At 49.3% G+C, this 23,297-nt stretch overlaps 1 protein-coding gene and 1 long non-coding RNA gene across 6 annotated transcripts in view; one reads left to right on the forward strand and one right to left on the reverse strand.

Annotated features, from left to right (window-relative positions):
- Positions 1–18,207, forward strand: part of BCL2L13 (BCL2 like 13) — a 43,908-nt gene extending 25,701 nt beyond the window's left edge. For 2 of the 5 annotated variants that reach the window (XM_037058068.1, XM_037058069.1), the window contains 4 exons: positions 1,522–1,678; positions 5,828–5,897; positions 9,819–9,962; positions 16,485–18,207. In XM_037058068.1, the coding sequence (XP_036913963.1) occupies positions 1,522–1,678; positions 5,828–5,897; positions 9,819–9,962; positions 16,485–17,207 (1,094 nt within the window). In that variant the 3' untranslated portion in view covers positions 17,208–18,207. Of the gene's footprint in view, positions 1–1,521; positions 1,679–5,827; positions 5,898–9,818; positions 9,963–16,484 lie in introns of those variants that run through there. The other 3 variants (XR_005068209.1, XM_037058071.1, XM_037058070.1) reach the window with 3 other exon arrangements.
- LOC118995135 (uncharacterized) lies at positions 5,101–22,731 on the reverse strand. Its single transcript, XR_005068210.1, has 2 exons — positions 22,404–22,731; positions 5,101–7,097 (listed from the first exon to the last, which is right to left on the reverse strand). It is a non-coding gene; the product is annotated as an uncharacterized LOC118995135 (long non-coding RNA).
- Positions 22,732–23,297: the final 566 nt, after the last annotated feature.

Here is a 23,297-nt window from a genome sequence, read left to right on the forward strand (position 1 = left end):
AGCAGAGGCTGCATTGCACTCACCTCCCGGAGCCCCGGTATCAGCGGAGACCAGTCGCTGCATCAGCCTAGTGAGGCTTGGTCAGACAGCGGGCTGCTTGTGCAGCCGCAGCCCTTAGCATCTGTCTTGGAGGAAGCACTTCACAAAGAGCACTGTACTCCACTTGAGTGGAGTCGATAGCCTTCCAGGAGCAGCCTTAGACCAGTGCAGTAAATACTTGATGTAAGGAGACTATTGATAATTCTTGGGAGTGGGTACAGCTGCTTCCTTTCCTGGGATTTCATGCCCTGAGCCCGCGTGTCCACCGGAACCCAGCGATCCCGCCTGTCTGCCAGCTGGGAGCGAAGGGCGCAGCCATGGGGCACAGGACACGGGCAGGAAGCAGAGGAGAGGCTGGCTGTGTGAGCCGAGGAGGACAGGCTGGGACGCTGCTTCCACGTGTGGCTTCTGTCCTTGTGTCCTTCCATGTATCCTCCATGGTAGTGGAGCTACAAAGTGTGTGTTGAAAAGAAACTGCTGCCCTAGCTGCTGTAGCTTAGTGGACTGAGCGCTGGGCTGATAACCAGAAGGTCACTGGTTTGATTCCCAGTCAGGGCACAGGCCTGGGTTGTGGGTCGGGTCCCCAATGGGGGATGTGTGAGAGGCAACTGATTAATGTTTCTTTCCCTCTCTTTCTCCCTCCTTTCCCTGCTTTTTAAAAATAGATAAAATCTTTAAAAAGTGAATGAACTAATCAACTCATTTCTCTATGGTGGAATAAACTGATTTGAGTGGTTTAAGAAGTTCCACCTTTACCAAGGTAAAAACAAAACCTTAAAAACAAAATAATACGAGATGGATGATAAATCTCAGTGATCAGTTTTTCAAAGTTTTCCACTTTGCCCTGGCTGGCGTGGCCCAGTGGATTGAGTGCTGGCCTGTGACCCTTTGGGTCGCAGGTTTGATTCCTAGTCTAGGGCACATGCCTGGGTTGTAGGCCAGGTCCCCAGTAGGGGGCGCATGAGAGGGAACCACACATGGATGCTTCTCTCTTCTACCTTTCTTCCCCTCTCTAAAATAAATAAATAAGAGTCTTTAAAATTTTTTTTCATTGATTGATTTTAGAGAGAGAAAGTGGGGAGATAGGGATTTGTTGTTCCACTTATTTATGCTCTCATTGGTTGATTTCCTGTATGTGCCCTGACTGGGGACCAAACCCACAAACTTGGTCTATGGGGACAGTGCTGTAATCCACTGAGGTACCCGCCAAGGCTCATTTATCATTCTTACATGACATTGGTTTGTAGTAATTTATTACATGGTTTGTTTCTGTTTCTTTTCTTAATACTAAGATTTTCTATAAAAATCTTTCCTTTAAAAAAATCTCCAAATTTAGGACCCATCCAGTTTTGTGTTCCGGGAAAGATTAATATCCCGTAGTGATCATCTGACCCTCAGTAGCAGGTGTCCCATCCCCTGAGCTTCGGCCACACAACTTTCGATGCTGTGTACTCAGTTCGCCTCCTCTTGCCCTGTCTTCAGCCTTCCCCAGCACAGGCTTCGACCGGCACACTTCTCCAGTGTTCAGCCCCGCTAACCCGGAGAGCTCCGTGGAAGACTGCCTGGCTCACCTTGGAGAGAGAGTGTCCCGGGAGCTGCAGGAGCCTCTGCAGAAGGCGCTGCAGGCGCTGCTCAGCCAGTGAGTGACCCCGCTGCGCCGGCCAAGTGGCCTCTGCTCTGCGTGCGCAGCACTGCCTGGTCAAGACTGCGCTTTATGTGAACGGTGTCACTTCTGTGTCACACACTTTGCTTTGCTTTTCCTTTTGCTTTCCAAGCATCTCTGTGATTTGAGTGACAGCTTTTGCATCTGAGAAGTGATTTAACCCTTCCCCTCGGCATTCGAGTTGTGTTTCCTGTTGAGCTGCTTCAGCAGGTGCCGTCCCTGAGCTGTAAACACAGCTGCTCACTTGTCCTGACCACGCTCTGCCGTTTTCGCCACAGCGGCCAGTACTGAGATGAGGGCTGGGCTGTTAGGCCTTGTAACGGGGATTCACATTCTGTCTGTGTCTCCGGTGTCCCAGCGTTGCTGAGCTTCGGGGCTGCGGCCTTGCCCGTGGAAGTCCTGCCATGTTCTTAAAGTGGGAACTTCTGCCCTAGCTATGATTCTGACTGTCAGAGCTAAAAGCAGGAAGCCCAGAGAGAAAGTATATTAAGCTGGAGCCAAATCATTTACTGTAGATCTTAAAAATTCATTTCCCCGAATTCTTGGCTGAGAATCACTGTTGAATTGGTAGGAGTGAGAAAAAAAACATTTATTTTAATGAAGACTGACAACTCTCCAAAACAGGATGATAACTGTTCTTTCTCTAAAAGGGCCAAAATTCAGTAGCTAAATTACTGTGTAGTGAGGTCATTTCTTACTTTCACATAGACGTTATATGTTGCCGTTTGTTAGAAGGAAGCACCGTGGGCTGACGGAAAATCGGGTTTGTTTCTGCATGCTCAGCGGCACGAGCACATGTGAGACCCAGGCTGCACCTTGGAGGCGATGCAGTGGGGCCTCATTTGGGTTTGCTCACCCTCACACACGGGGGGTGGAAGCATAAATGTGGGAAGGAGGTCACAATAAGGGTGTGGGGAAATAAAGCCTAACTGGAAGTTTGCAGGTGTGGCAATTCTGGTAGAGGATGCTTGGAGCCCCGTGGCCCCGTAGAGGGGAGGACAGGTGAGTCGGGCAGTGGCCAGGGTCGCCCCACTGCTCTTAAACCAGAGCAGCTGCACTTCCACGGACACTGTCTGGGGCTGTGTCACGAACTGAAGACAGTCTGCCCCCACAAACCAACATTCTAAAACTACTGGGACTGGGGGTCAGTTAACAGATGTATAAGACAAAAAAATCTGTTTCCAATTTTGATGCAAACTCTTGATTTATCCATCTGTTAATTTTAAATTTACTAGGATATTATAAGCTCTCTGAAGAATAATATTACATAGTATTTTTTAAAAGCATTATTTTTGAAGTCCTTTTCATAATGTAAAAGAAAAACGGGTATCTTCCCACTGCTGAGTAAGTGGTCATTTTAAAAATCTTGTCTTTGCCCTGGCTGGTGTGGCCCAGTGGATTGCGTGCCGGCCTGTGAACCAAAGGATCACAGGTTAAATTCCCAGTCAGAGCACATGCCTGGCTTGTAGGGAGGGGGAGTACCCAAGCAGGGGGCACACAAGAGGCAGCCACACATTGGTATTTCTCTCCTCTTTCTGTCTCCCTTCCTCTCTCTCTAAAAATAAGTAAATAAAGTCTTTTTTAAAATCTTGTCTTTGATGAATATTTCTTTTGCTTTTTTCCCCTCTAAACCCTAAATACAGATACTGTTATTTTTGAAATTGGTACCTCTGGCTGTACATCAATGTTAGGCCCCTGAATAAATTTTCTTTAGAAATCTTTTTTTTTTCTTAGCATTGCATTTATTTTCAGTATTTTCTTCTACTCAAAGATAAATGTTTTTAGTGTTAAGATGTTTTATTTACAGAATCTAAAGGATATCAAATGGCAAATAGTAAAGCTGAGGCCTTTTATTTTTGAAGGGCTGTCGAGCCCCTTAGCAGTCAAGAAGTGCTCTGTTGGGTTTTAGCCAGTTTTGAAGAAGGTAATTGTGATGATCAGAAATATACTTTTGGAAGTCATTGCTGACTAATACCTTGGAAACAACTCCCTGGTGATGAACCAGAATTATTACCTGAGTTCTTGGCAATATTTTATGGGGTGGAAAATGACCACCACCTCCTTCAGTGTGTTCATGGGGATTTAATCCCTACCTCTTCCTGTAGAGGGAGCCTGTTCAAAATGTTCCCCCTACCTCCCACCCCCTTTTTCAAAATGTATTTTTTTGGTGGGGGGAGGAGAGGGATAGGAAGGGAGAAAGAAAGGGAGAGAAACACTGGTTGGTTCCCTTGCACACACCCTGACCAGGGACGACATGTAGCCCCAGCATGTGCCCTGACTGGGAATTGAATCTGCAGCCCTTCAGTTTGCAGGACGATGCTCCGACCGAGTCACAACAGGCAGGGCTCCGCTTTTCTTTGCTGTGTTTCAAACAGCTCATCAGATAGGTGTGGGTTTTCAGCTGCTCACTTTTCTGTGTATTAGATTTCTTTTGAGTGTTTTAATCTGCTGGATTGTTGATATGCATATACATCTGTACATAAAGTGTTTCAAATCATTCCAGTCTGAAGGAGGCCAAAGGACTTGAGCTTGGTAGACAAACTCCCAAACTCCCAAACTCCCGGGGAAGCCCACTGGGACGCGCAGCCGCCTCCAGCAGTTCAGGAAAGGACGGGAAGGGACAGAGATGTGCAAGTAAAGCTGCAGGGGGAATCTAGGTAGGGGGGGCTGTGCAGTATCTGCTTAAGTTCAGGCGCCGCAAATGCGTAATATTTAGACCAAGGCTTCTAAAAAGTATTGCGCTTACTTTGGTGGGAATATGCTATCAGCAAGGTATCACATGATTAAACAGGTCATCCCTGGTACCTCAGTATTGCTGTAGAATTGATTTTATTTTGACTTGTATAAAAGAATATCTGTGTCATCAAAACATTTTTAATACCAGATTTCCTTTTTAAAAATTATTACTTTTAAAGATTTTATTTATTTTGGGGGAGAGGGGAAGGGAGGGGGAGAAACTTTAATATGTGGTTGCCTCTCCAGTGGCCTCACCGAGGACCTGGCCTGTAACCCAGGCATGTGCCCTGACTGGGGATTGAACCAGTGACCTGTTGGTTCGCAGGCTGGCACTCAATCCACGGAGCCACACCAGCCAGGACTGGATGGATCTTAAAATTAGACTCCTCTCCTTTTTATATATATGTTTGTTTGTTTTTTTAAATTTTTTTTTAGATTTTATTTATTTATCTATAGAGGGGAAGGGAAGGAGAGAAGGAGAGAAGTATGAATGTATGGTTGCCTCTCTTGTGTCCCCTGCTGGGAACTGGCCTACAACCCAGGCATGTGCCCTGACTGGGACTCGAACCGCGATCATCTGGTTCGCAGGCCCGCGCTCAATCCACTGAGCTACACCAGCCAGGACTATGTTAATAATTATATGTTAATAATTTGTCCACAAAAAGGGGGAGTAAATTTTATTAAATCTATTACCCAAGCTTTTGACACCTCGTATGTTACTTTGTTACCAAGTATTGTCATCGTTAATTTGCACAAGAAGCCACGACTTGGAATACAGTACTTGAGGCCCTCAGTGAATCACTGAGTGATGCTGCTATCACTCTGCCCTGAGCTCTGGGGTCAGAGAGGCTTGTCCCTCTGCCCTGCAGGGTTTTCGGTCATGAGACTCCAAGTTAAAAATAGAGTTCAGCTTGTCAGTCATGTTTATTCCAACTTGTTATATCCTCAGTTTTAAAAGTCTTCCAGTGCCATGTCTTTTTAATTTTTTTTAGTTTTTTCCCTCTAAAATTAATATTATGCTTTTAATATTATTAAGGTTATTTTATTATTTGATCCCATATTAACAATCCAAGTGTTTGTGTTTATCTACAACATAGAAGTCCGGTTGGATAAGTGTGAAGCAGTTAGAAAACATTACTATTCACTGTTACTTGTTATGTGAACTGCTTCCCAAACTGGTAGGTGCAAGTCAGCCTCTAGGGGACACTCGGAGAAAAGTGCACGCCCTGTGGTAACAACCCCATCACCTACCGAGCAGAAGGTTGAATAATCTTTGTTACTTTTGCAAAAAGTTCGCACAGCATCAGTATGGTGACTGTATATTTATTCATCTGGAAATGTTGGATTTTCCTGCTTAGTGACACAGACTGTTAAAAACAATTCCCGCAGGCCAGTGACGTACCAGGCTTACCGGGAGTGCACGCTGCAGACCACCGTCCATGCCAGCGGATGGGACAAGGTATCGACCACATTACCTTTTCTTTCACAAGACTTCACAGTGTTAATGGTGAGGTACAGAGGGATTGCAACAGCAAATGAGAGAACAGTTAGAGCTCTTTATTTTATGCGTAAATCCGACTGTGAAGTGGGTATTTCTGATTAAAGCGGTTTTTGGATTAACGCTACAGAGTCCTGCTGGGCCCCAGACTGCGTGTCCTGTCGTTCGCCGCCGTGCGTTTGCACCTGCCGCTAGCTTCCATCACAACTTCATCCCTGTGGCAGAGAAGGGTGTTGCTCCAGACTTGGGTCTGTGAGCACGTGAGTGAGGCTGGTGGGGAAAGAACAAGGGCTTCCTGTCGGGAGGCAGCGTGTCCGGCTGCTCCCAGGCCTGGTCACATGTTGAGCAGGGACCATTTGGCGTCCAACTTGTGGTTTGAAGGGGGGAGACCAAGAGGTGCGCTCGCTTGGCCACGGTGCCGACGCCGCCTCCCATTCATTTTTTAGACTGAGATGTAATTTACGTGCCATTCGATTTACCCACCTACAGTGGTCCTAGTGAATTCGCAGAGGTGTGCCACCGTCCTCACTGTCTAATTCCAAAACGTTTTCTTCCCCAAGAGACACTCTAGTCCTGCCCCACCCAGCCCCTCACCCCGTTCATCCGCCCTGAGTTTGCCTTCTGGATGTCGCAGGGAAGTTGGGTCTCATTGTTGGTGACTTCAGCTTCTTGTCACAAGTAGACTTCCTCTTTCTGTTTTCTCTTGCTCTGACACACACGCTACCTGTTCCCTGGGGCTTGGCAGGCTGTGTCACTGAGGTACCATTTTGCAGGTGCCTGCCCGCGGAACAGGCGGTGGATCCAGAGGCCTGGGGTGTGGTCAGGCGCCATCTTTGGCCATGCCACTCCCTTGCTGTTCTGTTTCCTCTTGCACTTCACTCTGGATGGCGACACACAGTGCCTGGTTCTGTCTTCAGCTTTAGTTTGAAGCAGATAGACCAGAGACTTCCAACCTCACTGATGGATTCAGTGCAGAGAGAATTTGTGGCGTGCCCTAGAGTTGTTGAGACATAGATTGGTTAAATCATAGACGGATAGATCAAAAGATCGTCCCAGATCCCTCTTTACTGGAGGGACCTTGGAGCTGTCTGGTAGACTTTCTTTCTCCCTGGGCGGCTCACACGGTCGTTAGTAAGGGGGATGTCGTCAGCAGAATCTAACCTGTTGTTGGAAGGATGGTTTGTGTAGAGACAATGGAGGTAGTTCTGTTTCAAGGTCAAAGATACCTTAGAATTCTGTTGCAAAAGTAATTGAAGAAGAAAGTATTTCTATGTGTTGTGCGGATGATTGCTCTTCAGTACGGAAAAGACAGAAAGAAATTCAAAGGGTAAGATCATTTGGTGGCTTTTAAGTCTTAGAGATACAAACAGTCGGGCCCTGTCGGTGTGGACGCTTGGGTATCCAGCTTTGTTCCAACATGTTTTCAGTCCTGTGGGAGGGGAGCCCAGAAACACGCCAGGTGTGCACATGGTATGAAATCCTTGTGCACAGTCAGCTTCCCAGTGGGTGGGGCTCAGTCATGGGAACTCATGGAACTTTGTGTCTGGTCACCAAGGTGAGAGGACGGGGGGGCCTCAGTGACACAGTGCCCATCCGCGCTGTGCTGAAGAGTGGCCTAGAAGTCATGACATAGGTCCCTGGAAAGCAGCATGTCAGCCAGGGAAAGCAACATAGCACACACTGCCAGGAGTCTCATGAGGCCTGTCACCTGCACTGAGGGACCCAGCAAAGGACACATACGTGGTCAGCACCGCGTAGGGATTGCCCTGTGCAGATTCAGCCCCAAAGTGCAGAGACCGAGAGGGAGTGTCACTGGGGACCGCAGCTGAGACCGTGGTGAGCGCGGGTTGCAGCTTTATCTCCACGGAGCTGTGGAGCCACCCTAGGGCATCAGCGTTGTGACGTGGGAGAGGTGGATTCGAAACAAGTGGTGTAAGTACTGTTTCCCATCGCAGGTGTGAGATGTTCGCCGCTTATTTCCCGAAGAGGTAACAGCTTGGACATGAATGATTCTTAAGTGTTGCATGTTAGTGGATTATTACGGAAAACTTGACTCTTTTGAGGTGCAGCACATCCCAGGCCTCTGAAGTGAGAAGATGGTGTGAGTCCACTAGGCTGATTCGCAAGCCATCGCTAATTGCTCGTGCTGAGACAAAAGACGGGCTAGAGGAACAAGCTTTGTTTTTTTAGTAGGATGTGGTTTTTAACCCCGGGAAAAGCCTAATGCATTCTTTATAGTCCTGTGCCCTCCATTAGTATTAAGAAGAGGTTTTTAATGTATTTTGGGGTGGAGCTGTTGTAGAACGGCGATTCCCTCAGGGCTGCTTCTACTTAAAAGCCAAAGAATATTAGTATGAACTCATTGGCTTTCTGTTTGTCGTCTTCTGCAGAAATATTTTGTAATTTCTCACTTTATACTTTGGCAATTAAGTGGAATTAATGGGTTAATTTCCTTTCACATTTCTTTTTCAGTCAATTGGGTATTTCTTGGTGTTTTAGAAAAAAGATTGCATGCCGATCGATAACTGAAAATACTTAGTTTTTTTTTTCCAGTATGCGATTTTTGGGGGGAAGGCAAGAGACTCTGGTTAGTTTCAGTCATAAATTTTAATGATTTTCAAATACTGAGCCACAAGGTTGTTAGGAATAATAATGTTTTCTCTGGATTTTGACGACTTTTATAAGGTAGTTCATCATTTTAAAAGTTCTTATTTTCAAATATGCAGGGGCTGGCAAAAGTAGGTTTACATTTTATATTAAAAATAATACAAAAATTAATAAAATAGTCCAGGCTGGTGTGGCTCAGTGGATTGGGTATAGGCTGCGAACCAAAGGGTCGCCAGTTTGATTCCCAATCAGGGCACAGGCCTGGGTTGCAGGCCAGGTCCCCACTGGGGCCATGTGGGAGGTACCCACACATTGATGTTTCTCTTCCTCTTTCCCCCCCTTCTTTCTTCTCTATCTAAAAGTAAATAAATAAAATCTTTTAAAAAAGAAAACTTTTTAAAAATGAAATAATACAAGAGTAAAACTGTTTTGCATACTCACAACTGTAAAGTTACTTTTTCCTACCCCAGAATAGGAAAAGCACATGGCATAAAGTGCAAAAAGTACAGAGAGGTGAACACTGAAAACTGATTTCTGCCAGTGACCTAGTTCTGTGCTCAGGTCACCACTAGGACTGGTTTCTTGTGTACTTGCCCAGAGGTACTGTCGGATTATATAAACACGTATACTTGTGTATTTTTTTACACAAAAGATAACACTATCATACACACTCTCCAGGATCTGGCTTTTTTCACTGAAAGTAAATGTTGGTGATTGGGTGTTGACAGTCGAGCAGCCAGAGCCTGTGGGGCTGGTCCCAGGCGTCTGTGAGCCTCTAGGCCACACCCACCAGCCCTGTAGGTTTTGTAGTGTGGTTATTTCTGACACCCTCAGGGAGCGAATGTCAGCCTTTTTCATCTCACGGCACACACATAAACAAACTCTTAAATTCTGCAACACACCAAAAGATGTATTTTTTTGCTCATCTCACAAAAAATCGTTATAATTTTCACTCATTCCCAGCAGACAGCTGTTGCTGTGTTCGCCGCTGTCATTTTCTTATTTGACAGTCTGGGGGAAACGAGGTCCGTGCCCCGACTCAGTTGTTAGGTATTTCCTGTTTTAAAAATTCTTGTGGCATGCTGGTTGGAAATCGCTGCCCTGAGGTATAAAACCTGTGTATATTATACACAAAAATCCTAGCAGGGGTCACGGTTTTACTTCCCGTGTTGTAAGAAAAGTGAGACGCCGTGACGATGCATCCGAGCACAGTCTCAGTAGAAGGAGCTGCGGGAACTGCCATTTGTGTCTCACTCTCTCGTCTTCTCATCGAAGGTTTTGGTGCCTCTGGTTCTGCTGCAACAAATGCTGTCGGAGCTGACGAGGCGCGGCCAGGAGCCCCTCGGTGCGCTGCTGCAGTTCGGGGTGACGTACCTGGAGGACCACGCGGCAGACTTCATCGTCCAGCAGGGAGGCTGGGTACGCGCTGTGGCTTCAAACATCTGTTCTTTAAGAAAAATAAGTGTAGATTTAGTATCGTGAGTATCGTCATTCTGTTAGGCACATCCTTGCCCGTAGGTACCAGGGTTGCTCTGGGTCTGTGCTTCAGAGTGGAGTTTCCAGGGCCAGGCACACGGGTGTGCCCTGGTTTAAAAGACGGGCAGAGTGCGCTCCACTTACCTTTGTTGGTGTAAGACTTTTTGTTACTCTACATCTTTCCTGACATTTCATATTGTCAGACTTAATTTTTAGAGTCATTTTTAAAAATAAGATTACTTTGGAGTAATTTTAGATTTATAAAAAAGTTATAAAGTGTTTCGCTATGCAGTCCACACAGTTTCCCCTGGTTGAACATTGTATGTAACTAGGGCACCTTTGTCACAATGACTGAATTTCCATGTCGATTTTATACTCCGTAAATTTCTTGAGGTCTCGTATTAATTCTGATTATTTCTAGGTTCCCCTGGGTTTTCTACAGAGAAAACCCCACACCATCTGTGCATAGTGGTAGTTTTTCCTTGGACAAACTGCCTTTTAAAACACGGCACTACTCAGGATCTGTGGCGTGACAGGAGCAGCTGCGGAGGCCCCGCGTCTTCCTCCTGACGCTGAAATGAGTGCGTGCGGTGCCTTCCCCACTGAGCGGTGCCAGCCTCGGGGGTGGGGCTGGCCTGTCGGTCCTCCTGTTCGGTGTCAGTGTAAGGGGGTGCCGGTTTCATGAAAGAAGCTGGAGTTGGGAAGAACTTTTCTCTGCTCGGGAGCAGTTGATGGGAGACTGAAATTATGTGTCTTGTTCCCCATAATGTGCCCGTAAAACCACCTGGTGTTTTCTCCAAGGGAAGGTTTCTGGTTTTTCTTGTCAGTTTTCGATATTTCTAGGATCCTAGAAAGTCTTTAGTTGTGTTGGCATAGAGCTGCTTATAATACCCTTCTTTATTTCAGAGGGAAGGTACAGTGGGCTTTTATGTCTGCATTCTCTTACACCACTTCCTTTTGAAAAATCACTTTATTTTGGAGAATTTCAAACATCTATGAAAAAGACGGTATAGTGTGAGGAGCCCCTGTCACTGAGGCCCAGCAGTCATTGACTCATTGCCAGTTATGCTTTATCAACACTCTACCTGCTTCCACGCTTTTTACTTTTTATTCTCACCCGAGGATATGTTTGTTGATTTTAGAGAGCCGGGGGGGGGTGGTGCGTGGGGGGGCACCAATGTGAGAGAAATGGCCATTGGTTGCCTCCCGTAGGTGCTGGTCTGTGTATTGAACCCACGGTCATATGGGATGACGCTCCCACCAGCTGAACTACATGGCCAGGGTACTTCCACTGTTAATCTTATTTTGAAGTAAAATGCAGACATCGTATAATTTTATCTATTAAAATTTCAGTACAGATCCTGGCTGGTGTGGCTCAGTGGATTGAGCACTGGCCTGCAAACCAAAGGGTTACCGGTTGGATTCCCAGTCAGGGCACAGGCCTGGGTTGCAGGCCAGTTTTCAGCAGGGGGGGACGTGAGAGACAGTCACTCAGATGTTTCTCTCAGTCTCTTTTTCTCTCTTCCTTCCCCTCTCTAAAAATAAATTAAAATCTTAAAAAAAACCTAAAAGAAAAAAGAAAGTAAATAAAATTTTAAAAGTTGCAGTACGGGTTTCTAAAAAATAAAGGCTCTCTAAACAATCCCATTACTATATCAAAAAATAAAAAATATTTTTTTTCGAATCAAATGTCTTGTTAGTATTCAAATTTCCAAATGTCTCAAAACATCCTCTTTTTTTAATCTCTGCGACATAAAGAGCTGTATTTCCCTTTGTATTTCTACTGCTCTTAATTCTTTTTTGTTTTTATTTAAAATAATTTTATATTGGCCAGGATATATTTTTTCCTCATGTTTTGTTTTTGTTTTTTTAATAACTATAAATTCAAGCTTAGGGAAGTTACCCTTTCTCTAAAAAATCAAAACAACCAAGCCATTTATATCATTTACTAACCTCGTTTTAAAAGTGATGGTAGTCGTCATGCAAGAGTAAGGTTTTTACTGGGTGGGGCAAACGTAGGTTTGTAGTAGTTGCATAGAAAATAATACAATAATTATAAATAGTAATACAAGAGTAACTGTTTCGCACACCCACAACTATAACCCTGCTTTTGCCCCACGCTGTGCTGTGAGTGCTGCCAGTCAAGTCCTGTGTCGGTACAAGACAACAGCACTGTTGACAAAATTAGTTTGTTGGTGACCTCTGTGGAAAAGAGCCCTTGAGAATTTCTAAACTGGAGTAACCTGTGTGAGGAAATTCTGAAGTATTTTACAAGCCAAAAAGGGAACAGGGTTAGTAAAATGCCTGCACAATGTGACTGAAGTACTGGGGTGGGGAGAGTTGCTAGGACTGGGACAGTAGAGGCTGCGTGGCAGGGCGGGTCCCACTCTCGAGTCTCTGCTTCAGAGGAGCTGGCCCACAGTGCCCCCCTTTCCAGGCCCCTGCTTTCCCGGGCGGCTGGGGTGTGTGCAGGCCCAGCCCGGAAGAGACCTGGAGTGAGCGCCTTAAGAGATGCTGCAGAGAAAACACCCCCTTTCGTTATCGCCCCACACAGCCTCATCCTTTCTTAAGTTGTGATTTGTATTTATTTATGGACATTATTTTTGCCAGTCATTGCAGATGGCCAGGCTGGTGGTTTGTGTGGATCGTGCCACAAGCCAGTGACAGTGACAGTGGCAGTGACGGAGCGGCTTCCAGCCAATTCCATCCGGTGAACCCCCCCAGCAGGCACTGTCAGAGGCAGAGGGCGGGTGACTGGTTGTCTGGGGCGGAAGGGGAGACCAGTGCTCAGTGACTGCTAAAGGTTTCTTGTTTTGGAATGACGGCAGTGTTCAAGAATTCCACACTGGTGAAATGCCATTGCACAGCGTTGTGAATATACTAAAAACCACAGAATTGTACATCTGAAAATGGCGAATGTTAGGTTATGTGAATGTTACGAGGGTAGATGTCAATGGTAAAAAAAGACCCATGTTTGGATGGTGTGTTCCTGCGCCTGCCGTTTGCTTGAGAGACTCATGCAGGAGAAATTCGGGAGCTTGGTCCCCACCCCCGATTTGTTACTTCCCAGCTCCCATTGAGATGCTTGAATATCTGCTCATCTGAGGTTCCCAAGAGGTAGCAGAGCCCATTTATGTCACATTCTTTTTTTAAAAACGGAACTAGATCTTTTTTGCCAAGTCATGACCATTGTAAAAAAATACTTAAGATGCTGCCTTGTGACCCTGCGTCTAGAAGCAGCCCTGGGTTGGCTCGCTGTAGAGCGCTGTTCTTTCTGCAGAGACCGGGTTTCCAGGCTTGTGGTGTCTCTGGGAGAAATGAGGGAGGAGGGCAAAGTTGAATCGCCGGGGAAGGTTATTATTTTAAGCTGCTTTTACTTTTTAATTTTCTTCTAGCTAGATGTATTTTACTTTACTTTTTACTTCTATTAGCATTTATTTTATCGTGAATTTTCTCCTGGGCAGTAAGTTTTTGTTTCTTCACTTTCTCCTGGGGTATCTTTTTCTTCGGCCCAGCCTCCTTTCTGGCTTAGGGGCCACCACTCTTTTTCAGTAGCGTCATCTCCATGTGGCTGGGGGCTCTCCAAGCACCGCGCCGCTATTCTGGGGGCTTTGTTCACTGGAGTGTGCTCAGTGACCAGAGAGTGTGCATCTAAACCCTTCAGTTCAGCAAAACCCCCCCCCCGTGTTTCTACGCATGCGCAGCAAGAACTCAGCACTGTTTGGGGGTCATTGACCCTGCTTCCAGCCCCACAGGTTGGACAGAGCGCATCTGCCAACTCCACCATTGTCAGTGACAGACTGGCACACACGGGTTCTGTAAAATGACACCCTTTGGACGCTGGTGGCATTTTGAACATGCACACCTTTGATAGCCTAGAAAGTTTCAGGCGTGTTCTTGAACACAAGGACTTGAACCTCTCAATCTGCATGACTTTGTGGCATGACCTCTGGAAATGAATCGCCGAATCAATTTCTGGGGTTACCGCAGAAGCTAGAATGGCATTTAGAGTGGCCCTGTCCCCTCACGCCTCCTGAGACAACAACAATCAAAATGAAATAATGACGACAAAAACGACAGTGAAAAATAGCACCATTTATCGAGTGCTTACAAGGCACTGGCTGAGCACTATAAATACTACATCTAGTTCTATGAAAATTTTATTAAATCATCATTCCCATTTTGTTTATGAAGAAATTAAAGTTTAAAAAAAGTTAGGCAAGACCTTCATTACTGCCTAGGTAGTACGTGTGGAAGTGGGATTCAAGCTACCTTATTTTACTGCCATCACTGCATTTTTTTTTTTACATTGTTGTGTGGTTGCTTCTCACACACCCCTACTGGGGACACAACTTGGGTCACAACCCAGGCATGTGCCCTGACTGGGAGTCAAACCAGCAACCCTTTGGTTTGCAGGCTAGGCTGGTGCTTAATCCACTGAGCCACATCAGCCAAGGCTAAACACTGCATTTTTAAATTACTGTGCTGGTTCGCCTCCCTGCTTATATTCAGTGCTGGCCAGTCGGATGCCTGTTGGGACCTCTTCCTGAGGTTGCAGCAGGGGTGGGGTGAATGGGGGGCACGCGGAATGCTGGTTGACACTATGGTCCTGTGATCCACTCAGCTGTATTTCCGGCTTTCCTTTTTTGTGGAGTGGTTAGAGGAACTACTGATTTAGTGTAGACCTTTGGTGTACACAGAAAGTTTCTGGGCTTGATTAAAGAGTGGAATTAGTCTACTTTACGTACCCTAGTCACACTCTCTGCAGCATTTGAGTACCTCCCAGACTTTCTGTAAAACTCTGCACCTCTGACATGACACTCCGTTGGCTTTCTCCCCGTCTTTCTGATCATGTCCAACGTCTGGGCTCCCCTAGCACCCTGTGCACACTCCCGTCTGAAATCTGATCACACTGAAGTGTGTTGCTGGTCACTTACTTATTTTTAGAGACGGGTGAAGGGAGGGAGAAAGAAAGAAGGAGATAAACATCCCTGCGTGGTTGCCTCTTGTGTGCCTCCTACTGGGGACCTGGTCTGCAACCCAGGCATGTGCCCTGGCCGGGAATTGAACTGGGGACCCTTTGGTTTGCAGGCTAGTGCTCAATCCACTGAGCTACACCAGCCAGGGCTACATGCCAGTCTACATTCTAGACGGTGAATTTTTTATGAATAAGAATTAGATCTCTTTCTTTCTTATGACTCTGGTGCCTAACACAGCACCTACTAGTCCATAGGCACACAGTGGGTCCTGTTAAACTAAACTGTTCAATATGAAAACTGACACTATTTGCTTTTAGCGAGGGTCCCGTTTCTCGTTTCCCTGACTGTTGTGTTGTAGCGAAGGCATCACGGACTAGCCATGCCCCTTTCCTGCTGAATTAAGTTCAGATTGCTTAGTTCTGTCACATTCCTCCACAATCCTGTCGTAACTGAACTTCCTGTTCTTCTTCACACGAACTGTACACTAACCTAGGCTACTTCCTGTTCCCCTTTTCCTCTTTCTGTGCCTCTGCTGGTATTGTATCTTCTCTGTGCCTTTCACCATGGACGCTTTCCCGACCTTCAGATGTCCGACCTTCAGATGTCGGGAGGACGTAGACGCTGGCTCTCCTGGCTCCCCTGGCTCCCCTGTGATGCTTTCACTCACCTCCTTGCACTCTCCATCTCCAGCCTGCACCAAAGAGTCGTTTCTCCATCTGAGCTCTTTTTCTTTTAAAGGTTTCATCTATTTATTTTTAGAGGAGGGAGGGAGGGAGGAAGAGAGGGAGAGAAACATCAATGTGTGATTGCCTCTCCTGGGGGGACCTGGCTCACAACCCAGGCATGTGCCCCGACCGGGAATTGAACCAGTGCCCCTTTGGTTGGCAGGCTGGCACTCCGTCCCCCAAGCCACCCCAGTCTGAACTCTTCCTAGCGCTTTGGCTGAGGCACAGCATTGTTTCTGTGCCCTACTGAGTCATCAGTTCCTTGAGAGCAAGTTTCTCCTCTTGTTTTCTCTGCTAGTTTGCATTAATTATTGCATTGAATATATATAAATTCAATTACATATGAATTAACTATTTTTTTAGCTTCAGGGAAACTAGTCCGAGGACCATCTCTTAAAAAATTTTCTCGCCCTGGCTGGCGTAGCTCAGTGGATTGAGCACAGGCCTGCGAATCAGAGGATCGCAGTTCGATTCCCAGTCAGGGCACATGCCTGGGTTGCAGGCCAGTTCCCTGCAGGCCAATGAAAGGCAACCATACATTGATGTTTCTCTCCCTCTCTCTTTCCCCTCTAAAAATTAATAAATAAATAAAATCTTTAAAAATTTTTTTTTCTCTGCGTTGATCTACAAGTAAATGCATTGAATCCAGAAAGTACTGTGGGTTTAAACTATGTACTGTGTTTATTCCTTTGTTCCAGGTTTACACTTAATTTAAACTGTATTTGCCATTCCCTGTGTTGACGCTCTTGCTCTTTTTCCAGGGCACTGTCTTTAATCTGGAGTCCGAGGAGGAGGAGGAGGACCCTGGGGTCGTTGCTGAGGACAGCAACGACATTTATATCCTGCCCAGTGACAACTCTGGACAGGTCAGTCCTCCCGAGTCTCCCACCGTGACCACCTCCTGGCAGTCGGAGAGCCTCCCGGTGTCCCTGGGTCCCGAGTCCTGGCAGCAAGTTGCCGTGGACCCAGAAGAAGTCAGAAGCTTAGACAGCAGCGGGGCCGGAGAGAAGAGCGAGAACAACTCCTCCAACTCGGACATCGTGCACGTGGAGAGGGAGGAGGTCCCCGAGGGTGCGGGAGAGGCTGCGGAGGCTCCTGGAGTCCTGCCAGCTGGAGGGCTGCAAGAAGCCTTCCAGGAAGACCCCGCTCCCTCGCTTCCTAGGGTCACTGCCACCTCCTTGCCGCAGATGCGGGAGCCTGCGAAGGTGACTGCTGTGGAGAGGGTTAGCCTGGCACCCTCCTTGGCCGGAGAACCTGGTGAAGCAGAGCGGCAGGTGGTACCTGCGCTGGAGCCCGGGGGAGCGCTGCGGAGTGAGGGGACGGAAGCAAGGGGCGAGCGTCTCCTGCCAGGGCCCTCCCTGACCGGGGAGGAGGGGGCCCTTCCACCAGCCAGGGGCACAACCACGCTACTGTTTGGAGGGGCTGCCGCTGTCGCTGCCCTGGTGGTGGCTGTCGGGGTGGCGTTGGCCCTGAGGAAGAAATAGCACATTTCTCAGAAGAGACAGCAAGGATGTTAGGTTTTGGCTGTGCTGAGTGTGAGCCGTCAGCAGCTGCCTGCATGACTGTGGAGCATGTGCAGGTCACCTGGGCAGAAGGGCGGGAGGGGGCAATGCTCATGGGTGTCTGACCGTGAGTCCCAAGGGCCGTGGCTCAGGCTTGACTCTGGGTCTCAGGAGTGAAGTCCTCCATCGGGCACAGGTTTGTCAACCTCTGCACCAGCGTTATCTTGATAACTCTTTGTCGTGGGAGGCTGTCTTGTGCATTGTGGAATGTTTAGCGACATCCCTGGCCTCTACCTGCTAAATACCACAGCACCCTCCTCCAGTCGTGGCAGCCAAAAGGATCCCCTGACATCACCAAGTGTCCCCCGGGGGTGAAATTGCTCCCCCTGCAGAGCCACGGCTTAGGGGGGGGGAGGGCTACGTTGGAAGCCTCGTGATAGCAGTGCCCCTCAGACACCCTCCTTCCTGATGCTCGAGTGCCCTTCTGCAGTCCTCCTCTCTGGCTCTTCTTGCCTGCCTCTTTGGTCCTGTCACGTGGGGGGCTCCGCCCTGTGTCTCGGGTGTCACAAGGCTCCTCTTCGCCCCAGGGTTCCTCCAAGATCCATGAAGAGAGCTTACTCTGTTCTGTCCCTGTCATATCCCCACTCTTCTCACAGCTTCATCTGGGAAAGACACCGCCCTTAGTCATCTGTCAAAGAGAGGGAGACGGACCCCCTCCCTGCCCAGGGGTGCTGTGCTGTGGCAGGTCACAGGCTCACAGACCTGTCTCGTGGAGCAGATGGCTCACATGAACTCTGGCCCTGCAGAATATGGCCCAGATGAGCACAGGGCCACTGTCTGGTGCCAGGGCCTTGGACTCAGTCCTCTTCCGGGTTGGCCAGGTGGCTACTTGCAGTCCTTACCGAGACCACCCGAATCATAATTCTTATTAATAAGTACAGAAAGTCTAAATGTCATTGAAATAAAAACTATGAAAAGAGAAGCTTGACTTTCTTGGTTAGCCCCAAGATTCTAGTTTGGCTTCTTCGCTGAACGCTGCACAGTCCAGTGCCAGAACGTGGAACCAGATGGTCCTAAGTGGCGTGCTATCCCGAATCAGCGTGGTTTTTCTTCTGCAGAACCCACCACCACGGGGTGGGGGATGGGATTGTCTCTGTGCCCGGGGGTCTTGGTGTCATGATGTAGACACACTTGCCTGACACCAGGCATCTCAGATTTATCTTAGCAAGTGGAACACATTACTTTTTAGATCCTGAAATTTGTGATAAAATTACTTTATCTATCTTAATCACCAAAAGTTGATATTTTAAATATACTTTCTTTTTTAAATTTATTTTTAAAATTACAACTTCTCCCTAAAGCAATACTGTGTAAAAGTTAGTCAAGCCCTGACTGGTGTGGCTCAGTGGATGGGGTACCAGCCTGCGAACCAAAGGGTCACCAACTCCCAGTCTAGGGCACAGGCCTGGGTTGCAGGCCATGTCTCCAGTGGAGGGCACTTGAGAGGCAACCACACAGGGACATCTGTCTCCCTCTTTTTCTCCCTCCCTTCCCCTCTCTCTAAATCTTAAAAGTTTGTGTATTCACAGGGGAAGAGCAGGCTGGTGCGTCACCTTGATTTTCCCCCTTTATAATACAATTTCCTTTACATTGTTCACACTTTTCAACTCTGTCCTCAAGCCCACTGGCTTAGCATACTTCAGCACTAACAAACCAGGTTCATCTCTGAGCTGCCACAGAGCAGCCCTGCCAGGGTCTGGGGTCTGTGTCTGCACCAAATCAAAGAACAGGAGGTGGGGCGCGATGCTGCCTGTGCTGCTGTATCCTCCCGCCTGCTGAACGGTACCAAGTCCTTGGCCCGCTGCGTTTTGCTGGGTCCTGGTACATGGTTCTTCTCTTCTCTCCAGTCCTGAGCTCCTGAGCAGAAACAGGGTGTACCAGCACCCTGTTCTGTCCTTGTGGCCTTATCCCCCGCCTCCTGCAGAGGGAGGGAGAGCCAAGAAGCAGAACAGCTGTGCATTTTGCTATTAAGTTGAAGAGAAAATCACTTCTCACCCTCCCTTCTGGTGGGAGTGGGCAGGAGAAAGCCATTCCTTTTTGCCCCCTGACTTAAGTCACATCTGCATCTAAGGTAAAAGGACGATTCACAAGAAATCCACCGTGCTTATAGAACCCAAATGCGGAATTGAGATCACCATTCATCATTCCTCATTCTTCAAACTGTTTTTGTTAGTCCTCCACAACTCTTCTTAACTGCTCTGCTGGGTGGAAGGGTTTCTGGTCACTTAGCAAAAAGCCAGTGACCGTTTCTTGAGGAAAATAACCCGAATTAATGAAGGCCCACTTATCTTCTCTAATAAAATAATTAGGAGCCCAGGGAAATCAGTTTCTGTAGTGTGCCTTAGGGGGCTCTCCAATCATCGTTGCCTTCTAGAAAGGCTTTCTGGATGAAGAACAGCAACTTGACCTTCCCTTTCCAACATTGGCCCCAGCCCCCATTCACCTCCCCGCGGCCCCGCGTGCGCTCCCCCTCCCCCGGGGTCAAAGTCGGGCCTGCACCTGCTCTTCTCCCAGAGGGGGGACCCGTGGACAAATGTCAGGCCTATAGAATGTTTAAATTATTTTAAGAGCTGTTTTATAGAAATAAAAGGTACTGCAGGTAAACATTTTTTTTCCTTCTCTTTTCTCAAGTTATTACGTCTTTTTACATGAACCTACCGTTCAAAAATTTGAGACGGTAACACGTCCTCGGTTCACAGAAGTAGCCTCGGCTCCGAACCGACCCCGCATTAGCCTCACGTCGCCGGTAGCCCCGGCCTGCGCTAGTGCCTGGAACCTCCGTGCGCGTTAGTGACACCCCGTTCACGTTCCACCCCAGGAGGCTCGGCAGGGTTGGGTTCAGATTCAGGAGGCATATTTTGTACAAATTAGGATACCCTTTTTCTTAAAAAAGTGTGGGTAATTGTAATTTTGGCAAATTGTTGAGGGTTTACTAATTTTCCTAAAGTCGTCGAGCATATGAAGGCCATGAATTTTCCCGACTCCCTGCTTTTCGAGCCTGGACGGTGTTTTGTGACCGGCAGGACAGCAGCCTGCCCAGCCCCCGCCCTAGACGCCCAGGGGCGGCCTGTGCGAGCCCTGGACCAGCGGAGCGGGCTCCTTCGGATCTGTTGGGAGGGGCCGCGTGGGCTGGAGAGCGGCGGGAGACGGCACGACCCGGGAAGGGGCTCCTTTCGGGACCTTCATTTTCCTTTTTAAAAAAGATTCTGCTTCTTTTTAGAGAGAGGGGAAGGGAAGGACTACGCGAGGGAGAGAAACATCGGCGTGTGGTTGCCTCTCACTGGTCCGCAGCCCAGGCGTGTGTCGGGATTGGGAATCGAACCAGCGGCCCCTCATTCATGGGTCGGTGCTCAGAGCCGCACCAGCTGGGGCCTGTTCGCCGCCTTAGTTCACCTTGGGTGGGTATTTCCGTTCCTGCACCAGGGCGCAGCGCCTTGACAGGAGTCTGCGCCGAGTGGTGTGAAAGCAGCGCCCCGAACCCCTTTTCTCTCCCCTCCGTCCTGGCTGGTCCCCTGCTGGCGCCGAGGGCGTTGAGTTCCCCGGGACCCAGCCCCAGGCCCAAGGCACGCGTGGCCAGAGGTTGACTGCAGGCGCCGCCCCGTGGAAGCATCGGGAAGCGGGGTTAGCAGCGCCTGGTCCATCCGACCAGTTTGAACTGGGCGCGGTCGTTCAGACCCCTCTGTAGAGCAGGTTTGGAAACCGTCGTATTGCCGACAGAGTGACGCAGCTCGTCTTTGTCTTTACCTCAAACCGACCGGCCGAGCTGGTCAGCCAGGCCCTCGACTAGGAGCGGAGTTTACGCGGTAGGAACCCAGCTCGAGGGCTGTGGCTCAGGCGGAGCCGCTCGCTCCCAAGTACGTTCCCGGGAGCGCGCTGAGCGGTGGCTCGCTCCCGGCCCTTCCTGCCCCGACCCCTAGGGGGAGCTTTGGAGTGACTGACCCCCTCGGCGCGCGCCGTGCAGCGCTAGGAGAAAGTGGTTCGCTCATGGGCTATTAGAACAAAATTTCCCACACTTTAAAAGTAGCTGCTTGCTATTGGCTGGTGTGTCTCAATGGATTGAGCGCTGGCCTGCAAACCAGTGCCGGGGCGTTGGAGCCCAGTCGGGACACAGGCCTGGGTTGTGCACCAGGTCCCCAGTAGGGGGCGGTGCGAGAGGAAACCACACATTGATACTTCCCTCTTTCTCCCTCCTACTGTCTAAAATAAATTTTAAAAAAAATTTAAAAAGTAGCTTGCTGTCTCCTTTCCCAGGAAAGGCGTAGCGTCCCCCCCGTTAAAGAGTCTGCAGGAACTTGGTCGTGAGGCTCTGAGACTGCGCTGCTGTTCCTGCCAGCGTCCTGGTTGCCAGGAAACGGCCTCTTCGCGTTCGGGAGAAGGAATGGCCGGGACGAGGGCGGCAAGGCCTCGGACCAGCGGAGGCCTTGAGCAGCCCTGGGCCTGGTGGGATAACACTGCCAGGTGGTCCCGCATCACTGGAAACACCATGTTAGCAAGAAGGGAGGGAAGCCCTTGAAATTCTGCGTGGCCTTTCCACTGCCTGGGAAACAAAGCTCTGAACCTGCTTTCATCCCAAGGCCTGGAATGCGGGAGGGGAAAGCCCATAAAACAGCTTTGGCTAACTGTCGACCTCTGGTCCTGTGTTACGGGGGAGTCCCTGGTGCTCACAGAAAAGAGCCCATAACTAACTTTGGGAAGTGCCCCCATTTTCATTAACTGCCTCCTGTCACGTATTTGCTTTCCAACAAGATGAACAAAGGGGGTCTGGAGCAAGACGAGGACTCAGGCTAACAGAGGTCCCCGCGCACTCAGTTTAGGTCCTGGCAGCCCCCCTAGGAAAGCTGGCACCGCCTTTACCCGCCAGTATGTAACTTTTCCCTCCTGCCCACCGACTATGAAGTCCTCAGAACCAAAGGCTCTCCCGGCCGCTCCCGGCTCTCCGGAGCTCTACCTCGCACGCCGCCCCGCCCGTTCTCCGCCCCGCGCCCCGCGCCCCGCGCCCGCAGATTCGCCCCCGCGGCGCGCCGCCCGCGGCGGCGAGAAGAACCAGGTCTCCCCCGCCCGCGGCCCTCCCGTCGTCTTCGTTCCCCTCCCGTCAGGCTGCAAGTGCCTTTTTCGCACCTGCTTCGCTCCCGCCGAATGAACGGCATCACCGGCTCCGACGGCGTCCCAGCGACTGGATTCGAACCGCGGCGCCGGCGAGCCGCACGAGCCCTTCGCGGCGGCTCCGCGGGCGCTTCCGCGTCGGGGTCCGAGTTCCGCTTCCGGGCAGGGCGGCGGCGGGGCGGGCACGGTGGGGGCTGCGGCGAAACGAGGTTGGAGGACGACGGACGGGCTCGCCTGTCTCTTCACAACCCGAGGGGCGTCCTCGACCGGGGAGCAGCGGGTCCAGGGCGTCGGTGCCGTAGTCTCGCGAGCGCACGGCCGGCCCCGGCGCCGGTCTGCACGGGGGACTTCCCGCGTGCGCGCCGCGGTCCGCGCAGCCCCCGGAGCCCCTGGGCCGGCCACCCGAGCCCACCCGGGTTGCAGCTGTGCCGAGCACCCTTTGGAGAAGCCTGTTTTTATCGTTTTTTAAATCCTCGGGCGAGGGTGCGTTTGATTTTTAGAGGAAGTAGAGAAACACCGTTCGGCTGCCTCTCCCACGCACCCCAGGGCCCTGGCCCCGACCGGGTGGCGGCCTTGCTTTATAAGCAGTCACACTGGGAACACTTCCACCAAATCGTGTATTAAAATAGTGGCCTAACGGGCTCATTTAAGCACAGCAGTGGCTGTTTTAGAGCTCTTTTCCATTAGTTTAGTCGACTGCTTGTATTTAAATTGCGCTTTCTGGAAAACCTCCCCTCCCCTCCCCGGTGATGCAGGTATGGGTGGGAGTGTACGTCCAATAAACGGGATTCAACTTATTTCAGCGGTGACAGGAATCCTTGGAAAACGAAGGTCCACTCTAAAACACTCAGTACTAGCTTACTGGAAATTCTTCCCCAAACGACGGCCCTCACACTGTGAGGCAACAAC

Source organism: Sturnira hondurensis, unplaced genomic scaffold (assembly GCF_014824575.4).
Source record: "Sturnira hondurensis isolate 20B ecotype Veracruz unplaced genomic scaffold, ASM1482457v3 Scaffold0009812, whole genome shotgun sequence".
In the NCBI taxonomy this organism is placed as follows: Eukaryota; Metazoa; Chordata; class Mammalia; order Chiroptera; family Phyllostomidae; genus Sturnira; species Sturnira hondurensis.